The sequence below is a fragment of the Stomoxys calcitrans genome, chromosome 3 (genome assembly GCF_963082655.1).
Source record: "Stomoxys calcitrans chromosome 3, idStoCalc2.1, whole genome shotgun sequence".
NCBI classification, from domain to species: domain Eukaryota; kingdom Metazoa; phylum Arthropoda; class Insecta; order Diptera; family Muscidae; genus Stomoxys; species Stomoxys calcitrans.
Window position 1 is genome coordinate 139617802 of NC_081554.1, and position 22899 is coordinate 139640700.

The 22899-nt window shown below is 45.0% G+C and overlaps 1 protein-coding gene across 1 annotated transcript; it reads left to right on the forward strand.

Annotated features, from left to right (window-relative positions):
- The first annotated feature begins 22042 nt into the window (after positions 1-22042).
- LOC131996272 (histone H4) lies at positions 22043-22395 on the forward strand. The gene has a single exon (XM_059365805.1). The coding sequence runs from the start codon at positions 22046-22048 to the stop codon at positions 22355-22357; it is 312 nt and encodes a 103-aa protein (XP_059221788.1). The 5' UTR covers positions 22043-22045; the 3' UTR covers positions 22358-22395.
- Positions 22396-22899: the final 504 nt, after the last annotated feature.

Here is a 22899-nt window from a genome sequence, read left to right on the forward strand (position 1 = left end):
TATAACCGAATGGTCCACCGAGGTAGCCGAAAACCTCGGTGCAGCGTTGATGGAAGAGGATGATGTCGCACCGCCGGCGACTGTAGACATGTCAAAAGGGGCTATTCGCAAGACCACACAGAAGCAGCCACAAACGACCCAAGCTAATAATGGAAAGTCATCAACAACTATGACAACAACAACCTTGAATCACCAGAGGACCACTACCAGGAACAGAGGCGCTGACTCGAACACGGATGCGGGAAGGACCGTTGGATCAGGTAAGGTCAGCCCACCTATAGTGAAGGTTTATGGGGTAAATGTTAAGACATTCATGTCAGGTCTTAAGGGGCTTTTAGGACATGATCTCTTTAATATTGATATAAAGAATAGGAACATGATTGTTCTTAAATTAGTGAGACTGGAAGATCACGCTAGGGTCAAGCAATATTTGATAGGAGAGGGTACGTCCTTCTACACCTTCACACCGAGGAATATGAGGCCATATACGATAATGCTTTCTGGTTTGTCTAGCACCTATGACGTAGAGGATTTAAAGGCCTTCCTGGACGCGACTGGCATCAAGATCTGCGATATGGTCATAAAGAAACTCATGTACGACAGATGGATCGTACAATTAGGCCAGGATTCCGATGTGAAGGCTTTCCGTAGGCAAAGATACATACTGGGCTGCAGAATAGACATGGTGAAGAACAAAGCAGGAGGGGTTACCCAATGCCATAACTGCCAGAGGTTCGGGCACGTTGCGGCCAATTGCAGCATGGAGCACAGATGCGTGCGATGCGCATCTCCACACGGACCAGGAGAGTGCAGTGTGCCATCGGCCGAGGCCGGGGGAGAAGGGACCTTATCCAAGGATCCGGCTACAGGGGAGATTGTCAGGGCGGCTGTTGCCCCTCTATATTGCGCTAATTGTAAGGCTAGCGGACACATGGCCAGCGACAAGAATTGCCCGAAGCGCCTGGAAGTACTCCAGCGCATGCAAGAGAGGAAAGTGACCATGGCGCCTCCAAAGAGGGCCCAGGTGCTGGCTCCGGCGCCACCACCACCAAGGATGACCGCGGGCTCTTATGCCAACGTTGCCAGGCATGTGAATTCTCCAACGATCACCCCAGTTGGAATGAGGAATGAGACGGCGCAGAGGGCGGCTCAGGCAATGGGCTTCTTCAATGCGGAGTGTAGACGGCTGTTCGGACAGGACTTCCATGTATACATGGCCAAGATTGCTGGGTTCGCTGAGACCTTCAGGGGACTGAACTCTGATGCTGAGAAAAGGCAGGCGCTGTTCGGCCTTGGTTTGAGCATGGCTCCTGATGGGAATTAAATGCATTTTTGTGAATTTACACTCGGTAGTATCTCGACACAAGAGACACTACTTACAACTTTTCGTGGAGGAGCATAAACCGGACGTTTTGATGCTGGCGGAGCACTGCTTGTCGGCGCGTCATAATTTTGTTTTGAAGGGGTACTCGATTCATAGACAGGACCGGACTAGTGGTGCTGGTGGTGGGACGGCGATCTGTTTGAGGGGAGATGTCCGTGGTGAAAGGGTTGATGCAAGCCTTGGGAGATTGGAGGGTACTGTTGTTGCGATAAATAGGCCTGATATGGGCAGGATACTTCTGGTATCTTTGTATCTTAGACCCCAGGATACCCTGGGTGTGTCTGATCTGGACGCTTTGGAGAGGGTTATTGGGACAGAAGAGGCTATAATTGGAGCGGACCTCAATGCGAGGCATCGCGTTTGGGGGGATTCTACTGTTAACACTTCCGGGAGGAGATTAAAGGAATGGCTTGATATGAGCCCAACGGTCGTGATGAGACCAACCGATGGACCAACGAGGATACAGGGGAGGAGTCGGTCTTTTATAGACGTTATAATGACTACGACGGGATTAAGACTGACTGACGGACCTAATGGTAGACAGACGGTGCACGGTCTACGGACGCTAGACTATGAATCGGACCATAGGGCGGTGGAGATTTCTGTCTCAGTTGACAGCATTGAGGAGGTTACTCCAAGAGTAATATACGACTACAAGAGGATGCGGACCGGTGTCCTGAACGATGAACTGGCAGAGAGGCTTCAAGGGTGTGCACCACCTATATATTGGAACGCCGACACATCGGAGATTGATATGGCAGTAGGGGCTCTTGCTGGGGGCCTGGCACATGCAATGGAGAAGGCAATTCCGAAAGTAAGGCCCAGGGGGAATTGTCTGACACAACTTCCTCCGGATATTCTGGCACTTATCTCCCAGAAAAGGACCCTCCGCAGGAGATTGCACAGGCTGCATGACACACGCGATGCAAATGAAATACGGGCCATCATGAAGAACCTGGATAAAATAATACAACAACGGATTCGTTTATTTGAGGACGACAATTTCATTAGGACACTGGAGGGGATCACTCCCGGAAACGACATGTTTCGAAAAGTGAAGCGATACACAGCCAGGAAGGTAGGAGGTGAAATGGCTGATCTGGCAACTCCCAACAACGAAAGGGTAACCTCGACGAGGGCAAAGGCAGACCTGCTGGCATCGACATTTGCACTGGCCCAGTGCGATGGTCCCATGCCTGACACGAATGTGGTAGAACGGACACCGATGATCATATTTGGCCAGGATTGCACGGCTGATGGAATAATGATGGAGGGATCCTCACCCCCCCCTGTGGCACTAGTGAGACCCTCGGAGGTCGGCTCTATCCTACGCCGACTCAATAATAAGAAGAGCTGTGGGGAAGACGGCATTCCGAATTTCGTTCTTAGGAGGCTGGACCAGCGGGCCTGGGCCTATATGGCAGCGATTTTCAACCACTGCCTGAATTTGGGGTATTTTCCCGTAGCGTGGAAGAAATCGAAGGTGATACCCATCCTGAAGAAGGGTAAGGAACCAAGCGATCCGTCTTCATACAGGCCCATATCACTCCTTTCCAGCCTTGGAAAGGCATTTGAGGTTGTGATCAATCATAGGGTGAACGATCATCTGGAGGACTCAGGGACACTGGGTGATTTCCAATTCGGCTTCCGCAAGGAGACGACCACGACGCACGCGTTGATGGCCTTATCAGACAGGATAGCGAGGGGATTCCAGGCTAGGAGTCCGACAATCGCGGTCAGCCTCGATTTTGAGAAGGCGTTCGATACCGTCTGGCAAGACGGTATCACGCAGAAAATGGATACATTCCATGATTTCGACCCCCATCTCACGAGACTCATTGGGGACTACCTCAAAGGTCGGAGCTTTTCAGTGTCTGTTGGAGACACAGTGTCCTCCACACATAGGACCAGATCAGGAGTACCACAAGGATCGGTGCTTGGACCTGTACTTTATAATATATACCTATCGGATATACCGAGGCCTGAGAGGGACTGCCTCATTATCACGTATGCCGATGACATCTTGGTGGCTGCCACGCACCCTCGGGCCAGTATTGCGGAAAGAAACCTGACGCGATATCTCGCTAGACTGGAGGAATACTTCCGGCAGTGGAAACTTAATCTCAATGTGGACAAATGCAAGACCATCATTTTCAGGGGCAGGAGCAGGAACCTCTACCGGAACGCCAGGGGCTATATCCCCAGTATAAGGATCGGCGACACGGTTATACAAAACTCCAATACCCTGAAGTACCTGGGTGTTGTGTATGAAGAGGATATGTCGTTTATCAGACACATTGATGAGGCGATCGGAAAGGGAAGGGCGGCGTACCACGCCTTCCGTACGATGTTGGCCCGTAGAAGAGGATTGAGCCAGAGGGTCAAACTGGCGATTTATAAGCAGGTGGTGAGACCGACGGTTGCATATGCCTTCCCGATTTGGTACACGGTGTCCTCGCACCAGATGGAGAGATTGAGGGTGCTCGAGAGAAAAATGTTAGTCCAATGTCTCGGACTGAGAGGAAGGAGATCGGAGCAAGGGTACTGGATTGGGCCCTCCTGCCGGAAAATCTACGAGGAGTCTCGGATGTGTCGTATAGATGCCTTTATGGTCCGTTTGGGCATTAAACATCTTGAGAGGGCCATTTCACATTGGAACCCCATGGTACAACGGTGCCAAACGTCCAGGGGGGACTACCTACGCGTGAGGGAGATGGGTGGCCACCTTTCTCCCATGTGCCTTTTGCATCTTAACGATGATGGCTTGGTGTACGACTCGGAGGGACGTACCCTTTTCTACCACAGGAGATTCCGCCAATATGGCATGGATGATATGGTATACGCCACGGCACAGTGGGTGCCTGTGGTCTGATTGTAAATAGTGTAGATAGTTGTGGAGATGTATATAGCTTTATGATTTTGTTCATTTTATTTTATTTTATTTTGCTTTTATTGCGATGGACGCATTTCTTTCTTTTATTCGTTTTTGGTTTTATTAGATTTAGTTAGTGATAGTTTAGCTTAGGTTTTTATATAGTAGGTTTTACATTCCCTGTTTTTCCATTTTTTCGGGGAGGATTTAATGTATCCGTGCATTCGGGAATAGATACTTATGGTAAATCGGCTGGGCTGGCCTTGCTAGAATTTATTTGGAATTATTATAGACTCAGAGAAATGTAGAATAAGCATGTTGAGTATTATATGTATATAGGACTACAATGGAAATGTAAAATAATTTTAAGTGAATTGGAAAATAAATATGAATCCATGAATCCATGGTAAGTATTAGTTCTTGTGCATAACTTGTGAAGTGAATTTAATTTAAAAAGTGAAAAAATGACTGGTCGTGGTAAAGGTGGCAAAGGCTTGGGAAAAGGTGGCGCTAAACGTCATCGTAAAGTGTTGCGTGATAACATCCAAGGTATCACCAAGCCTGCAATCAGACGTTTGGCTCGTCGTGGCGGTGTAAAGCGTATCTCTGGATTGATTTACGAAGAAACCCGTGGTGTCCTGAAGGTGTTTTTGGAAAACGTTATTCGTGATGCTGTCACCTACACTGAACACGCTAAGCGTAAAACCGTCACCGCTATGGATGTCGTCTACGCTTTGAAGAGACAAGGCCGCACTTTGTACGGTTTCGGCGGTTAAACATTATCTTGACGCTATTTTGGAGAAAATTTTAAAAACTAAAACAATCGGTCCTTTTCAGGACCACAAAACATATTTAAAAAGAGATATATCTTGTTATAAATTTTTACTAAAAAAAAATACATAAAATTTATTTGAAAATAAATATTACCATTTTTCAATTTGCCGTCGGCCAAAATGTAGCTTCTACAATATACATACATACATGACGAAACTAAAACCGACGCCATTAGAACAATACGATGAAACGATGGTATACAACACTAAAAAGCATACATACACACAGATACCAAAATGCACGCATATACTACCATTAAATGTTTCCTTTGCTTGGAGCTGCTAACTTTGTCACAAATGTACGAAGAGGGACGATCGTAGATACTTCGTTTCGATGTTTTGTTATTACATATGCCAATTTTTTTCAGCATCAGAAAATGAACAATGATTACCATGTGATATTCAAATGTAAAATAAATAGTTTTTACAGTACCCTAATGGTAACATTGATCCTATTAAATGCCGATAATCTTGAGTAGGGTCGATAAAACTAAATTCTTATTATGTTAATGTATGCAAATAGGCGAAATGTTGATGCATGATAATTGATAACTGATAATTATGACATGTATATTAAAAGACCTGCAATAGTCGATAAGATGTAAACATATTTGAAAATGTTTACCTATAAACAATAGATGGCAGATTTTTTTGTATTTACGCCAAAACAGGATTGTTTAAGGAAATTTCGAATAACGAAATTGCTAGCAAATTACCAAATCCACTGAAAAAAAAAATCGACCAAAAAATATTTTTTTTTAAATTTAACTACAATTAAAATTTTATTTATTATTTAAAACTATTTTTTAAGTAAATTTTCTTGATAAAATAAGGGGTTTGATATAGTTTTTTCTCTTTTAAAAAAATTTTTGTCGTCCTGAAAAGGACGGATTGTTGTTGATTTATACGATGGCCTGTATTTACATTTTTTCTTTGATGCTCGTAGATAATTTAAGCCTTCTTTTCGGTCTTCTTGGGCAAGAGAACAGCTTGGATGTTTGGCAATACACCACCTTGAGCAATGGTGACACCGGACAGCAATTTGTTCAATTCTTCGTCATTACGGATAGCCAATTGCAAGTGACGGGGGATAATTCTTGTCTTCTTGTTGTCACGAGCAGCGTTGCCAGCCAATTCAAGAACTTCAGCGGCCAAATACTCCATGACAGCAGCCAAGTAAACTGGAGCTCCGGCACCAACACGTTCAGCATAGTTGCCTTTGCGCAACAAACGATGGATACGACCGACGGGGAATTGAAGACCAGCACGGTTGGAACGGGACTTTGCCTTTCCCTTAACTTTGCCACCTTTACCACGACCAGACATTTTTAGTTATTTTTTTTTTAATTCACTTCACTTAGCACTGAAACACAAATGATATTAGTTCGCAGTTTTGTTTGTTTTGTTTTTGTTTTTGCAAAAGGCCATTTTTATTGATGAAATTCTTAAATTTAATTTACAAAACAACCTTAGAAAATAAAGATTCCGTATACAATATTACCCAGCAAAAAAATATATCAGGGTCTTCCAAATTCAGTTGAATACAACAGGAGTAGCAATATACATCACACTCTTCATTTAAAATACATAAGAAAAAAAAAGATTAGATCATGTCACCCGAAAATTTAGCACAAACTTAAAAAGGGCAATTCTCTCAAAACTTAAAATTTAAACTTAAAAAGGTAACTTAAACTAAAAAGTACATAAATATAAACCTAAATAATATATACAAGAAATTAAAAACTAAACGATATCTAAACTAAAGACTATGTACACTATTTACATCGACTCGACTCCGGGGCACCCCCTCCGCGAGAACATCATTGCGCAGCGTCATATACTGTATTTAAAACATTAAAGGAGTCACTTCTCCTATGGTAAAATATCAGGACGTCATCAGAGAACAGCATCCCTTCATCATTCAAGTTGGCAAGGGCTGACGGGCGTAAATGCCTCATAGTGACCTCGGATGAAGTGTCCGGAGGATGGTCAAGAGAAGCTTGAACAATCAAGTTACTAGAAGCTCGAGAATTTTCAAAGTATCTGAGGGCGCTCCTAACCATAAACACGTCAATCCTAGGGAAATCAACAGCCCCATATATCTGCCTGCACGGTGTACTCCTGACAGAACCATCCACCACAACGCGTCTCCTCATCCCAAGGCATGTCCTAATGATCCTCCTTTCCCATACACGTAGTCTTTCCATCTGGTGTGACGAAATACCACACCAGGCGGAAAAGGCGTATGTAAGTATGGGCCTGATTACCTGTCGGTAAATCAGAACCCTTACATCAGGAGGAAGACCACCCCTCATGCCGAGGAGTCTGCAGTAGCCAAAGTAAACAGACTTGGCCTTACAGAGCACGAAATCAACATGTCTACAGAAGTCGAATCGACCGTGAAAAACAACGCCCAAGTACCTCATAGAATCCTGCACACGAATAATCCGGCCACCTATACGAAGCACAGGGACATAGCGTCTGAAATTCGGATAGACAATCCGTTTGGACTTGCCGCTAAACACGACTGCCACACACTTATCAACATTGAGCCTCAGGCCCCAGTCTTTGAAATAGCCATGCAGAGACGCAAGGTACGCATTGAGCCGTCCGGTGACCGTGCTGGCCCTTGGACCAGAACTCACCACCAATACGTCATCCGCGTAGGTCAAAAGCAAGCACCTTTCAGGGGGTGCAGGAATGTCGCAAACGAAGATGTTGTACAACACCGGTCCCAGCAGAGAACCTTGCGGCACCCCTGCTGAAACGTGGCGCTGCACAGACATCTCTTCGCCGACTTTAACCCTATATACGCGCCCCCGAAGGAAGCTTGCTATCATCCTACATGTCTGATGATCAAAGCCAAAGGACTGGAGCTTATAAAGAAGGCCGTTGTGCCAGACCGTGTCGAACGCCTTGGAAAAATCCAAACTGATCGCAATGGAACCCCACCTCTTCTCGAAGCCCCCAACAACAAAGTCGGTGAGGGCTACAAGTGCGTGCGAGGTCCCAAGGCCAGACCGAAAGCCGAACTGGCAATCGCGCAGAATCCTCCTGTCCTCAAGTACATCCTTAATCCTGGAGAGAAGAAACGCCTCAAGTAGCTTGCCAAAAGACGAGAGTAAAGAGATAGGTCGATAACCCGTAGCAGAGAGTGGATCGGCGCCGGGTTTCCTAATCGGGACCACCATGGCCTTCTTCCAAGCTCCCGGGAAGTAACCAAGATTCAGACAATGATTGAAGAGGACAGCGAGAAAGGTATGAACCAATTCATCTGTCCTCTTCAATACAATGTCCGGAACTCCGTCAATCCCACTAGATCTTTTCGAAGGTCTGGTGACCAACATCTCGCGCACCTGGACCGAAGAGACAAAGCCCCCCCTACTCCACTCCGACCTATCTGAAATCGTAGAACCATCAGCCATAAATACCCTAGAAAAAGTCACCAGCGGCGTCCCATCATCCACATCAGCCACAGCACTATCCACCATGGATCTGAGTGAGGTGTCAACCGAGTCCATCGCATCCTGCACACCATCCAGGGTCTCAGCGAGACATTCCGCCTTACCCCTATCATCGAAGATGATCGATCCATTCGACGAACGAATCCCCTCTATGCGCTCCCTAGCGGCAAGACCTGCAGCGGACTTCACCTTTCCGTACGTCCAGGAGTTGACCCGTATCCGCTCCAATCGTTCCTTCATACGGTCCTTCCCGTAGTTGTATATGGCACCCTCAATAATCCTGCCCAGGTTTCGGATATCCGCACGAAGAATGAGATGGCGTCCGGGATCCCCAGACCTATGCAACACTCTGCGCAGACGTTTACGCTCCTGGATAAATCGTAATATATGCGACGGCAACGGGCCAAGGGAAGCGGACCGGGGGGTAACCCTCGGTGTGGAGCCCGCAATAGACTCGCCAAAAGCAGAGGAAAGGTCTTCTATGCAAACATCAATCATTTCGCGGGTCACATTCGAGTCAGTCGGAAGAGAAATGGCCGGTAGACGATCTCCTAAAAGTCGCCTGAAGCGGCGGACATTCATCTTTGGGAAATTGAAAAAAGTCGTGGGCTCACGCGGTTGCAGATCAATCAAGGCAATGGGAAAACGGACCGCCCTATGGTCCGATTCAAAGTCATGTGTCATCAGAGGAGTTCCATCCCTCGGAGGTATGCCGGGGGTCCAAAGAAATAAATCAATGTGCGACCCACCCGAGCCATTCGGTCTGGTCGGTTCGTCGGTGGGACCCGTGTCAAATTCCGGAGAATCGATAAGGAATCTATGAAGTAAACGACCCCTAGAGTCCGCCTCGGCCCCTCCCCAGGCGGGATGCTTAGCATTCAAATCGCAACCTATCAAAACCTCATCAGTACCAGCCAAGGCGACCAAGGAATCCAAATCACCAATTCTAAGCTCAAACTGCGGGCGCAAGTACATCGACACAAAAACCACCGACGAACCATCCGACCTCCAAACTCTGCTGGCACAAGACTCAATCAGGCCAGTACCAATCACAACCTGTTCAGACCTAAAGGTTTCCCTTACTAAAACCGCCGTGCCACCACCAGCACCCGCCTCCCTGTTCTGCCTATAAACCACATAACCATCCATGGAGAATCTATGCCTGTTAGAGAATCGATGTTCAGCGATCAGTAAAATATCCGGGCAATGCTCATCTATAAATAAACGAAGGAAGTGTCTCTTGCTCAACGAAACAAGTGAATTCACATTAATAAAAATGGCGTTCAACATTAGAAACCCTGTATATGCATAAGAAGGCCCAACAACGCACTGGGGCCGTTCCCTTCTCTCTCCAGCCTGTCAAACTCAGGACCAAACTCCCTGATACTGGCCATCACCGACATCAGATCCCTTCCAAAGTAGTCCCGACAGGACTCAGCAATAGTCCTGCCGCGGCGGTGAATATCCTCCATACCAGGACGCGGGACCCCCAAGGGGTCAGGCAAGTATCGGTCGCGAGCCGAAAAATCCTCGAAGTGAGCAGCGCGCTGGGGGGCGCGGGATTGTGGGGCGCCGAGGTGTGACCGAGCAGCCGAAGCATAGGATACGCCTGAGTTCAAATTACTCAACCGAGTAGTTCGGGCCCTGGCTTTATCCTGAGCCACCTGCTTCCTTTCGGTCACTTTCCTCAGAAGAGCCTGGCGACTTGGGCAGGTGCGTGAGCTGGCCGCATGACCAGCCACGTCACAGTTCGCACACCGCAGTTGGCTATCGCCAGCTTCGGTAGACTGCTGTCCTTCGTCGGCCTCCTGCCCCTTAGGCGGTACCCCACAATTACCGGGGCCGTGTGAACCAGCGCACTTGACGCAGCGGTACCTCATGGTACAATTCGCAGACACATGGGAAAATCTCTGGCAGTTGAAGCATTGTGTTATGTCACGGCCCTTACTCTTACGCAAAACTACCTTGCAGTGGAGCATCAAGTCAACCTTGTACAGCCTCTCAACATCCGTGTCCCTACCAAGGCGGACAACCCACTTGTCCGGTGACACATTGGTCGCATCCAAAAATACGACCTTAAATTCAAGCGAGGAGAAGAAATCCCGCACCTCATCCTTCGTGAACTCCCTGGATAGCCCAACAATCAAAATAGAGTAAGGCAACAGTTCCCTAGGGGTGTGCGTATGTGCCTCATACCCACGTTCCTTGAGCAGCCCCTTGATCCTCTCAAAATTCTCAAGCCCTCTAACTCTTATAGAAATCGATGACTTACCTGCCAACTTAATGACGAATTCTTCCTTCTTCAAATGGCGCAACAAAATCGTCGTTGCCTCTCTAACACCTACATTATAGAGGGTTATCGCCGGAAGGAGTCTCCCAGAGACGCCCTTAGCCATAGTCGTATCACTAGAACCAACAGGTGCCGGAGCCCTTGGAACGGCACCGGTGTTAACTCCTCCAGAGCCAAATGATGTCTTCGTTGCCTTGGGAGCAGGCGATTTATCAGTCGTCGTCACTGTAGTCATGTTAGTTGGTGCTGCCAGTGCACCAGCAGAAGATGTAGATGCCTTCGTCGCCTTGGGAGGGGGCGGCTTCTCAGTTGCCGTTCCCGGAACTGCGTCAGTTGAAGATGCTAGCCCACTAGCATATGATGAAGATGCCCTAGGCAGCGGGCCATCTTTTATTGCCTTGCCAGCGTCGGCCAAGACCACTGTCTCCTCTTCATCCATCGCCATACCTGAGTTTTCGGCTACCCAGGCAGCATTATCTTCTTCATTATGCCCTTCAGCAAGAGAATTTCGCAGCAAAGAGATTTCGTCGGACAATCTCTGGACCGTATTGATGAGTGTATTTATCTGCTGGCGATACTCATCCATCTTAGTCTGAGCCAGGCGGAGCTCATCAGCCATTCTCTCATTGTCCAGCTTCAGTTTAAAGTCAGCATATGCGCAATCGGAATCGTTGCTTCCGTCACTTTTACGCTTCTTTCTCTTTTTCTTGTTCTTCTTAGGGATTGGGTTTGCCCCTGACACGGAATTGGAGTCGGAGGCCACAGTCATATCGGCTCTCTCAGCCGCTTTCTTGTCAGCTGATAACGCAGCTGGATCCAAATCATGTTGCATATCAGCAACAACGTTCAAAGAATTCGGTAATTCAAAAGTTCTTAAGGTGCCTTCACTTTTAGTGATAGCAAGATCTGCTTCATTTCCATGAACCATTTTATCAGGTTGCAAGAATATTTCACCTCTCGGCCCAGATGCGGGTCGAAATGCAGGAACACGGGCTACTGCAACGGCTTCCTCACGTCCACCGTTGCATTCGCCGCGAATATTCAACAAAAACTCGTTAATCTCCACTACAGCGCCTCCTATGCACTTCACAAAATTACAAGTAAAGTAATAAGTAATTCGCGCAGCACTGCTGCCTTCTCTCGCTTCTCAAAAAAGCAAGGTACTCCAAACAAAAAGTCTTAGGTTTTGCCAACCCTGGTGACTACTCTCGCTTCTCACAATTGCACTTAATCAAGTCAAATGCCCACTGGCTCAGGTTAAAATCTGTCATCAAACACTGAGATTAAAATTCGTTATCAAACACTTGAACACTCCGAAACTGGTCTGCACTGCACAAGAGCCAAACACTGAATCTGATCGATATTAGTTCGCAGCATGAACTGCAGTATTTATACTTTCGGATCCAACGTGTAGCTAAATTTAGAGGGTTGTTTTCGTAAACATAGCGACTGTTTTCGTCTACCTGAATATCTTGTGCATGAAATGGTTTAAATATTCCGAGTAAGCCATCAAACACACAAAATCGTGAACAGTGTTAAAAGTGTTTGTGTGACTTAAAAAAAAACCAAGTGAAAATGCCTCCAAAAGCCAGTGGTAAAGCAGCAAAGAAGGCCGGCAAAGCCCAAAAGAACATCACTAAGGGTGACAAGACCAAGAGACGCACCAAGCGTAAGGAGAGTTATGCTATCTACATTTACAAAGTGTTGAAGCAAGTCCATCCCGATACTGGTATCTCCTCAAAGGCCATGAGCATCATGAACAGTTTCGTCAACGATATCTTTGAACGTATCGCCGCCGAAGCCTCCCGTTTGGCTCACTACAACAAGCGTTCCACCATCACCAGTCGGGAAATCCAAACTGCCGTCCGTCTATTATTGCCCGGTGAGTTGGCTAAGCACGCTGTCAGTGAAGGTACCAAAGCCGTTACTAAGTACACCAGCTCCAAGTAAATGGCATACTTATTTCGTCGTACAATATTTTCCCTACAACATCAAAGGCCCTTTTCAGGGCCACAAAATAAATTAAAAAAGAGACCTAATTCGTTATTCAACTAAAATTAATTTATATTTACAAATTTAAAGAAAAAATATATCTACCACTCACCCTCACATTGCCCTTATTACTTTTTTAAAATAAAATATGTATACTACCCATACTCTAATATTGCCCTCCTTGCTTAGCACCATCTACATCTACAGTAGTATGATCAACACATATTGCTCTTATGCTCAAACACTCGGTATGCAACGTTGTATTGATGTTCGAGTATATGTGAGCGTGTGTGTTGATACTAAATTTTTTAGGGATGTATACTAGTTAGCGTGTTAGCGTGAAATGGTGTAGAGATGTATATGTGGACTTATGCGTTTGTACGCGAGATCTATGGGTAGGTATGCTCGTAAAGAATGAAATAGGTATGCTAAGTGCGATTTTTGAAGGGAATATTGTACGCCACTCTCTTATTGGTTAGGTATGCTAAATGAGATTTTCTTTAACATTAAGTGATTTTCATAATTCTTAGTAATTGCTTTGGTTTATGACCCTAAGTGAAACAGTTAATCCAGTTGCGGAAAAAATCCCATTTAACATGTGATTACTTAAATTTCCTTAAAGGGTAATTTATTCCCATATTAGGTAACAATGGTATTAAAAGATTTCAACAGATGTTTTACAGCTACGAAAAGGGCTGTGATTAGCTTTTCCCTTAAAATTAACATAGTATTTATTAGGTAATTAAAAAATTGTTTGAGTTAAATTTGGTCTCTTTTTAAAAATTTTTTTGTAGCCCTGAAAAGGGCTGTTAGATATACTGCTTTCGAATATCGAAAATAATAATTTTGACATGATAAGTAATTTTGCATGGAAAAATTACTTCTTAGCGGCGGTCTTCTTGGCAGCTGGCTTCTTTGCTGCGGCAGCCTTTTTGGGCTTGGCAGCGGTGGTTTTTGCCTTGGGTGCCTTTGGTTTAGTGGCTGATGCTTTGGCGGCTGTTTTTGCGGGTTTAGCTTTAACTGTACCTGTCTTTTTGGCAGTTTTAGCCTTGGCCTTTTCGGTCTTCTTCTTCTCGGCGGTCTTTTTAGCAGCGGAAGGCTTCTTTGCAGCGGCTTTCTTTTCACCGGCTGCCTTTTTGGGTGCTGCTGCCTTCTTTTTCTTATCACCGGCTGGGGCCTTCTTCTTCTTTTCAGCGCTCTTTGCTTTAGGTTCCTTCGAGGCAGATGGGGACAATTTGAATGAACCGGAGGCACCCTTACCTTTAGTTTGGATCAATTTTCCACTAGCAACAGCGCTCTTCAAGTACTTCTTGATGAATGGGGCCAATTTTACAGCATCAACTTTGTATGTGCTGGCCAAGTATTTCTTGATGGCAGGCAATGAGGAACCACCACGTTCTTTCAATGTTTTGATGGCAGCATCGACCATTTGTTGGGTTGGTGGATGGCTTGGGGCAGCAGAGGGTTTCTTTGCCTTGGCAGCGGCTTTCTTAGGTGCCTTTTTCTCAACAGCGGCGACTGGAGATGCGGTGGCTTCAACAACGGCGGCGTCAGACATGATTTCACTTATATTTTTCTTTTTAAACACACTTTAACACTTTGTAAATATACACTCACTACTGGTGTACGCTGATTGGTTGAAAATATGGTTTCAACCTTTAGACTAGTGATGGCTGGGTACATCGAAATTATGAGAAGTACATAGTAGTCAACTACGAAATTTTGCGAAACGTTGTGTGGAAGCGAATAAAAATTTTTACAAAAGTTTTCACAGAATTATTCATTTTACGATGAGATAGTAACAATTTCTTTTAATTTTTTATACAATTCTTCTAGTAGAGATATCCAGCTAATCATTAAAGAAAATCCGAGTTAATTATCTTTAAGCGTTACCGAGTTATAAGGGTTTGAGTTGAAAGTTTATAAAAATGTTATGATAAAATTGTAACTAAATTATAAAAATTTTCCAATTTTTATTGAAAATTGGTTTTTATAAAAATTTAGTATGGAATCTTGATATGTTTTCTTGAAAGAAGTGTAAAAAAAAGTGAAAATTTGGATGATTTTCATAGTGAAATAATCGATTTTATTATGTAGTCTATGACAGTTGAATTCACCATATTGGCGTATTTTCCATGAATAAAAGTTTTTCTGCAAATTAATTTGAAAGCTCTAATGTAAAAATGTTTTAGGAAAATTTTATCATAAAATATTATAGAAATGATAGATTTCTATTAAAATGTTACATAATTTGTAAAAAGTGTACGTTTGTTACGAAAAGTCTAAAATATTACGATGTTATGTTATACCAACGTCGTTGGCTATGCAAAATGTGCGGTGAGCTCTATTGCATTTATTATAAAATATTTTTTTCTATATAAAGTGGACTTGAAACTAAATAAAAAATTTAAAAATGTAAATTCTAAACAATGTATTGTTGCAATTACAAATTTAAAAAAAAATATATTTTTTTTTTTGGAAATTAAACACAAATTGAAAAATGCCCTTGTCTAAGCAAGCAAATGTAGAACAGTTGCATACCGAACGAAATCTATTTCCCTTTAATAATTTAAAATATTAAAATACTATTTTATTCTTTTTAAAACAGTTTTTAGAATAGCAAAAAATATCATTTGTTTAAAAATAATAAAAAATACAGAAAAAATTTATATTCAATGTATCTAAATTATCTATTTAAAGTTAAAATTCTCTCGAATGTATTGGCCTGCCTGTTTTTATCTTCATTCATTCTTGTTATGTAGCTACTACGAAAAATCAAATTTTGCAAAAAGAATAACAGCAAATATACTGTTGCTAATAGAAAATAAAAAATTTCAATTCCACATAAAAAGTAAATTAAATAATTTTTTTTTAAAAAAAGTTTTTGATTTCGCTCCATGTTTTGAAACCCAATATTACCAAAAGTAAAACGCATAGAAAAGAAAAATTTTTTTTTAATAAAAATAGTGTATTTTTCCATCCCCAAAAAAAGACTATATTTATTTATTTTAATAAAAATAAAAAGGTGTAAGTTTTGAATAAATTTTTTTCTCTTTTTTATAAAAATATTGTGGTCCTGAAAAGGACCGATTGTTTTTGTAAAAAAAAGTTGGCTTTTAAAATGTCAATAATTTAAGCACGTTCTCCACGAATACGTCTGGCCAATTGGATATCCTTGGGCATGATGGTGACACGCTTGGCATGGATGGCACACAAGTTGGTATCTTCGAAGAGACCGACCAAGTAGGCTTCGCTAGCTTCTTGCAAGGCCATGACAGCAGAGCTCTGGAAACGCAAGTCAGTCTTGAAATCTTGGGCAATTTCACGAACCAAACGTTGGAAAGGCAATTTGCGGATCAACAACTCAGTACTCTTCTGGTAGCGACGGATTTCACGCAAAGCAACGGTACCAGGGCGGAAACGATGTGGCTTCTTAACACCACCGGTGGCTGGTGCGCTCTTACGAGCAGCTTTGGTAGCCAATTGCTTACGAGGGGCTTTGCCACCAGTAGATTTACGGGCAGTTTGCTTAGTACGAGCCATTTTTCACTAGAGGTTTTTAGTTCACTTCACGATATGCACACAAACACTGTTAACACTGTAATAGTTGCCTTACGGAGCGATTCCCGATATTTATAGAAAAAATTTGGCGTGCTACAGTTTCCAATAAGGGTGTGTGCTGCGTATATGCTTCAACATTTGTATCTGTACACACGAAGTGTATACGAACAACCCCGAAGATAGATCGAAGCGTATGTGTATGTAGTAAATTCAGAGCGGATTTTGTATAAATATGAGGTATCGCAGCATGGTAAGTATTAGTTCTTGTGCATAACTTGTGAAGTGAATTTAATTTAAAAAGTGAAAAAATGACTGGTCGTGGTAAAGGTGGCAAGAACCAGCTACCTGCGCTTTTGACTGCTGAATTGTGAAGCTGTTATTAACAAACAAGTGTGTTATTGTGCCGTCGGCATTTGGTTGGCCGAAGACTTAGGCAACAAACTTGATATTTTGCCGAGAAGATATTTGCTTTCGAAGACTGAAGCAACGAACCTGATTTTGGTGGCGAATTTTGAAGGACTTAAGACACAAAGTCGTTATTGTGTGTCAGAGTATAGCACTTTCTCTGCATCGAATTCTCAAAGGTGCATTGGTGTGGCTGTGTGCTCCAATCCAGGGGTCACATAGCCAGTTAACAAGATGTCAGTACGTCCGAGGGTTGAGTCCAATGAGGAGTACCCTGAGAAGCGAATGGCGATGGAGACTGACATCGTGGTTTTAAACCGCGGTGATCTGCGAGAGAAGGAAGAACTCCTGGAGACTTATGGTCGCCAAATCCAGGAATACCAGAAGAATGAGGCCAGCTATAGGCGTGTTATCGACCAGCTTACGGCCGACAACGCCAGATTTCAAGCTGAACTTGCGGAATTTCGAAAAGAGTTGCGAGGCATGGCTTATGGCCAGACGATGGAGTGTGAATCTGTGTCCACAACGCCGGTGGCACAGCCCGGGCTCAATAAGCCAATGCCCGGGGGAAGTGGATGTGTGAAGGCACCGCCGGCCTCACAGGAAAAGCTATTGAAGATGACAGAGCCGATAGCCAGTACATCGGCGGAAGCTAAGAAGAATTTGGGGGCGAAATCATCCAAGAAGCCCAAACGCAAAGTCACTGTGAGTATAGTGAGAAATGACAGTACAACAGCAGAGCGGCAAGACGAGCCGGTCCAACAACAAAAGAAGTCTGAAGAAGCAGCCGTGAAGAGAGATGATACTAGTCCTAAGATTAACGGCGGGGCAGCTAATATCAGTAATGGGTCATCTATGGTATCTAAAGCTAGAGAGAGAGCAATGCCTGCAGTCACCATCTATGATGCGGGCGTCAAGGAAATAAGAAGTCTCCTGAGAGCAATTCTGCGTCCAGGAGAGTTTTTTATGAGTCTGGTTCGAAAGTCCATTATCTCGGTTAGAATCAAGGTCCTGGCAGGTTTCGAGACATTTAGGGCTAGGCTATTGGAAAGGGGGTATAGGTTCCATACACACACCCCTAGTGCTCTGGTTCCTCACACTGTTGTGATTGAGGGGTTGTCTTCGGAGTTTACGGTGGATGAGGTGGCTGAATTCTTTGATAGTCAGCCTGAGTTGAATGCTCAATTCGTTGGGGGTTATAGCGTGGCAGGTGATAAGTGGGTCGTTCGCCTGGCAAAGGGTTGTGACATCGGTAAGGTGTATGCGGTTACGAGGATGTTGCACTGTAGGGTGAAGATTAGAAGGGACAGGAAGCTGAAGGTGACACAGTGCTTCAGATGCCAACGGTTTGGACATGTTTCGATCAACTGCGGGATGCCCCGCCGTTGTGTGAAATGTGGACAGGACCATGAATCATCTGAGTGCACTGTGCCTCCAAGGGGCGAGGAGGTTCCGGTTGATGTGTTGGATGCTTCTACGGGCGAGGTACTTAGGAAGGCGACGAAGGAGGTGAGTTGTGTCAACTGTGGTGTGGTTGGGCACTCTGCTGGTTACGTGCAGTGTCCGAAGCGCGTGGAGTTCCTTGGGAGGCTGAACGAACGAAGGGAGGAGGCCCGTGCGAGGGGCCAGGCGCGTTCTTCTCGTTTGGCTGATATTCGGGCTGGTGTCTCGTATGCGGCTGCGATTGGGGGGCGCCCTGTAGGGACGACATCTGGTCTTCGGGCTACCCGGCCCACTGTGACTGCGCCGTCTGATGCTGGCATGATGGCGGATTGCAGGGACATCTTGGGTGGGGATTTCCTGGGGATCTTCAGGGTTTTGAAGGAGTTTGGACCGTCGTATCGTCGGTTGAGGGAGGAGAAAGGTAGAGATGCTGCTTTTGCAGCACTCTTAGAAAGATTCTGTGATGATTAGTCCCCTTAAATGTATATTCCTGAACGTAAACTCTCTTATCTCTCTGGATAAGAGACATTACCTCAGGAACTTCATTAGGGGTCAAAAGCCTGATGTTCTTCTTCTGGCAGAACACATGCTTTCTGACCGTCACAGGGTCGAGTTCGACGGGTATACTATGTATAGACAGCATAGGTCGGTAGGTAGAGGAGGCGGAACCGCTGTGCTTGTGCGCGAGACTTGCGGTCACGATTTTATTCCCCTTCGGCTGGAGGGCGTTGAGGGCTGTGCGGTGAGGTTGCGGCGGAGTAATGGCTCATCGATTTCCTTTGTTTCCTTATACCTTGCTCCTTCAGCGGGGTTTGATGTATCAGCGCTGGATCCTGTGGTACGGCTGGCGGATGAAGGTGAGGTTGTAGTGGGATGTGATCTCAATGCTAGGCACCCCCTCTGGGGTGATGTGATGCGTAATCGGAAGGGCAATTTGCTGGCTGCGTTCTTGATGGAAAGGGCGGCTTTTTGTGTTGTTCCGTCCGACAGGCCATCGAGGCCCAATGGAGTATCGGGGTCATATATAGACTTCTTCCTCAGGACACAGGGAGTCTCCTTGGCAGGTGGCGATGGTATGTGTAGGGCGCTCGACTTTGAGTCAGATCATAGGGCGATCGCTATTGAACTTAGATTGGGCAATCTGATGAGGGTGGAAGGTCGCACCTTTATGGACTTCGAGAGGATGGATGTTAGGCGATTTAGGCGTGAGCTTGAGGCGAGTTTGAGGGATTCTGCTCTTCCGGTGGACCGGAATGTTGGGCCCCGTGAGGTCGACTTATGTGTAAGGGATCTGGACTCTGCGTTTTGTAGTGCTATTGGAGCTGCTGTTCCGAAGGTCCGGATTAAACGCAGAATGCTGGGTGAACTTCCACCTAGGATTATGCATTTTATCCGTGAGAGAAAGAGGCTTCGGGCTGTTTTGCGCAGATGTCCTGATCCGGACAGGGCTCGTGTTCTGAGGGCTGATGTGCGGAATTTAGGATGCATAATAGGCGACTTGATAAGGTTGTTTGAGGGTGATCGGGCTAGGCGTTATCTTGAGGGCATTCGTGTGGATGCTAGGTCCTATAGTCGTGTGAAGAGGGCCGCTGGGTTGTCGGCTGGGAATCCTATCGGGGCCCTGGATGGGGCAGATGGTGCGCCGGTTCAGGATGATACGGCTAGGGCGGACCTTCTGGCTGATTATGTGGGGAGTTCCTACGGATTTGAGGGAGATTCTATTGATATCCCCCTACGCAATCTTGTTGCTGGGGCGGCGGAGGCGGCGATTGATGAATCCCCTCTTGTGGAATTCTCCACTTCCTTTTCGGCTGATGGTCGTACTGTTCACGACAGATCCCTCTGGAAGGATGGGGGATTTATTGACTGTGGTGCAATTGCTTTGGCTATTTCCCGCAGGCCCTCGAAGAGATCGTGTGGCCTTGATGGGATTCCGGATGTGGCATTGAAGAGGGCTGGTGATGTGGTGCACTCTTTCCTGGTTGTGCTATTCAACCATTGTCTCAACGTGGGATATTTTCCAACTGCCTGGAAGAGGGCGATGGTTGTCCCTATTTTGAAGCCGGGCTCCGACCCGGCTCGTTGTTCCAGTTACAGGCCGGTGTCACTCCTCTCTGTTTTTGGCAAGTTATTTGAGTCCTTTCTGCTCGCTAGGATCACAGATTTCATTGAGGATAGGGGAGTCCTGAAGAACTTCCAGTTTGGCTTTCGGTCGGGGCACTCAGCCACACATGCACTCGCGGTTTTTGCGAATTATGTGACTGAGGGTCTCGCCCGGGGACGTGGCACGATTGCGGTCGGACTCGACTTCGCGAAGGCGTTTGACACTGTCTGGCATGACGGTGTCATCTACAAGCTTCGATCAATCGGGATTGATCGTCGGATTTGTAGACTGGTGGCGAGCTTCCTGACGGGTAGGACCTTCAGGGTGAGGGTGGATAGAGGACTCTCTTCGGAGAGACAGGTGATCGCTGGAGTTCCTCAGGGGTCCCTACTTGGACCGATTTTGTTTAATATTTTTGTCCACGATGTTCCGGATCCGCCTCCTGGTGGCCTCTTGTTGGCATATGCCGATGATGTACTTCTTGCTTTTTCTGGGGTAAGGGCGTCTACTGTGGGTGGTGCGATGAACTCCTTCTTGGAGGAACTCCACCACTACTATATGAGGTGGAGACTTAGGTTGAATGTGGGTAAGTGCTCGGCACTGGTGGTAAGAGGGAGACCGGGGGTAACGTTCCCTAATTTTAGGAGATACAGACCCCGCCTCTCAATTGGGGGCGAGGATATCTCCGTGGCGGATACGATGAAATACCTGGGGGTGGTATTCGACTCTCGTTTCACTTTTGCGAGACATGTTGATCATGTTCTGGATAGGGCGAATAGGGCGTATTTTGCATATGGTGGTCTTTTACGGATGCGGGGTGGTCTATCTCAAGAGGTTCGCCTTCTTATATATAGACAGGTGGTCAGGCCGGTGTTGGCGCATGCATTCCCCGTGTGGTATGACATATCGTCGTGTCAGATGGAGAGGTTTAGGGTCTGGGAGAGGCGTGTCCTATGGCGTTGTTTGGGCCTTAGGGCTGTCGCCGATGGGAATGGCGTCTTCAGATATCCGGCGTCAAGGGTTGTTTATGACAAGTATGGGGATCGAAGGATAGATGTGTTCCTTATGGGCTGTGCCCTTGATTTTATAGAAAAATGCCAGGACCTTGATAATGGACTTGTTGCAGACTCTGTGTGCCGAATTGTGGACCTAGACTTCGTTCTCAGGAAAAAACATCTTCCGACTGCTGCTCTGCCCGCACTCAAAGAGGCAGGGCATTTATATGTTGATGGGCGTCTCCTCTTCTATCATCGGAGAGCTGACTCTTATGGTCTAAGGGACTTGGTCTATGATCCTACGCAGTAGGGATGGTGACTGCAACAATTGTAAATAGTGTACATAGTTAGTCTTAAGTATAGGTTAGTTGATAGAATTAAGTTATATATTAATTGGAAAGCTGCCTTGGCCTTTTTTAAAAATCTATTTTTTGGGTCTAACTTTTTGTTTTTGTTTGAATTTTAATTTTCATTTTGATGTATGTAGTAACTGTTGCCTAAGAACGCAGTACAATTGAATTTAATGTAGAGAACTCAAGATCGCATTAGCAATGAGATAGTAGTTCTAAGAATTTATCAGTAAGCGCCTCTGTTACATGCAAATATGAATTTAGAAATAAAGCGTTATATTTGAATTGAAAATGGTAAGTATTAGTTCTTGTGCATAACTTGTGAAGTGAATTTAATTTAAAAAGTGAAAAAATGACTGGTCGTGGTAAAGGTGGCAAAGGCTTGGGAAAAGGTGGCGCTAAACGTCATCGTAAAGTGTTGCGTGATAACATCCAAGGTATCACCAAGCCTGCAATCAGACGTTTGGCTCGTCGTGGCGGTGTAAAGCGTATCTCTGGATTGATTTACGAAGAAACCCGTGGTGTCCTGAAGGTGTTTTTGGAAAACGTTATTCGTGATGCTGTCACCTACACTGAACACGCTAAGCGTAAAACCGTCACCGCTATGGATGTCGTCTACGCTTTGAAGAGACAAGGCCGCACTTTGTACGGTTTCGGCGGTTAAACATTATCTTGACGCTATTTTGGAGAAAATTTTAAAAACTAAAACAATCGGTCCTTTTCAGGACCACAAAACATATTTAAAAAGAGATATTTCTTGTTATAAATTTTTACTAAAAAAAATACATAAAATTTATTTGAAAAAAAATATTACCATTTTTCAATTTGCCGTCGGCAAAAATGTAGCTTCTATAATATACATACATACATGACGAAACTAAAACCGACGCCATTAGAACAATACGATGAAACGATGGTATACAACACTAAAAAGCATACATACACACAGATACCAAAATGCACGCATATACTACCATTAAATGTTTCCTTTGCTTGGAGCTGCTAACTTTGTCACAAATGTACGAAGAGGGATGATCGTAGATACTTCGTTTCGATGTTTTGTTATTACATATGCCAATTTTTTTCAGCATCAGAAAATGAACAATGATTACCATGTGATATTCAAATGTAAAATAAATAGTTTTTACAGTACCCTAATGGTAACATTGATCCTATTAAATGCCGATAATCTTGAGTAGGGTCGAT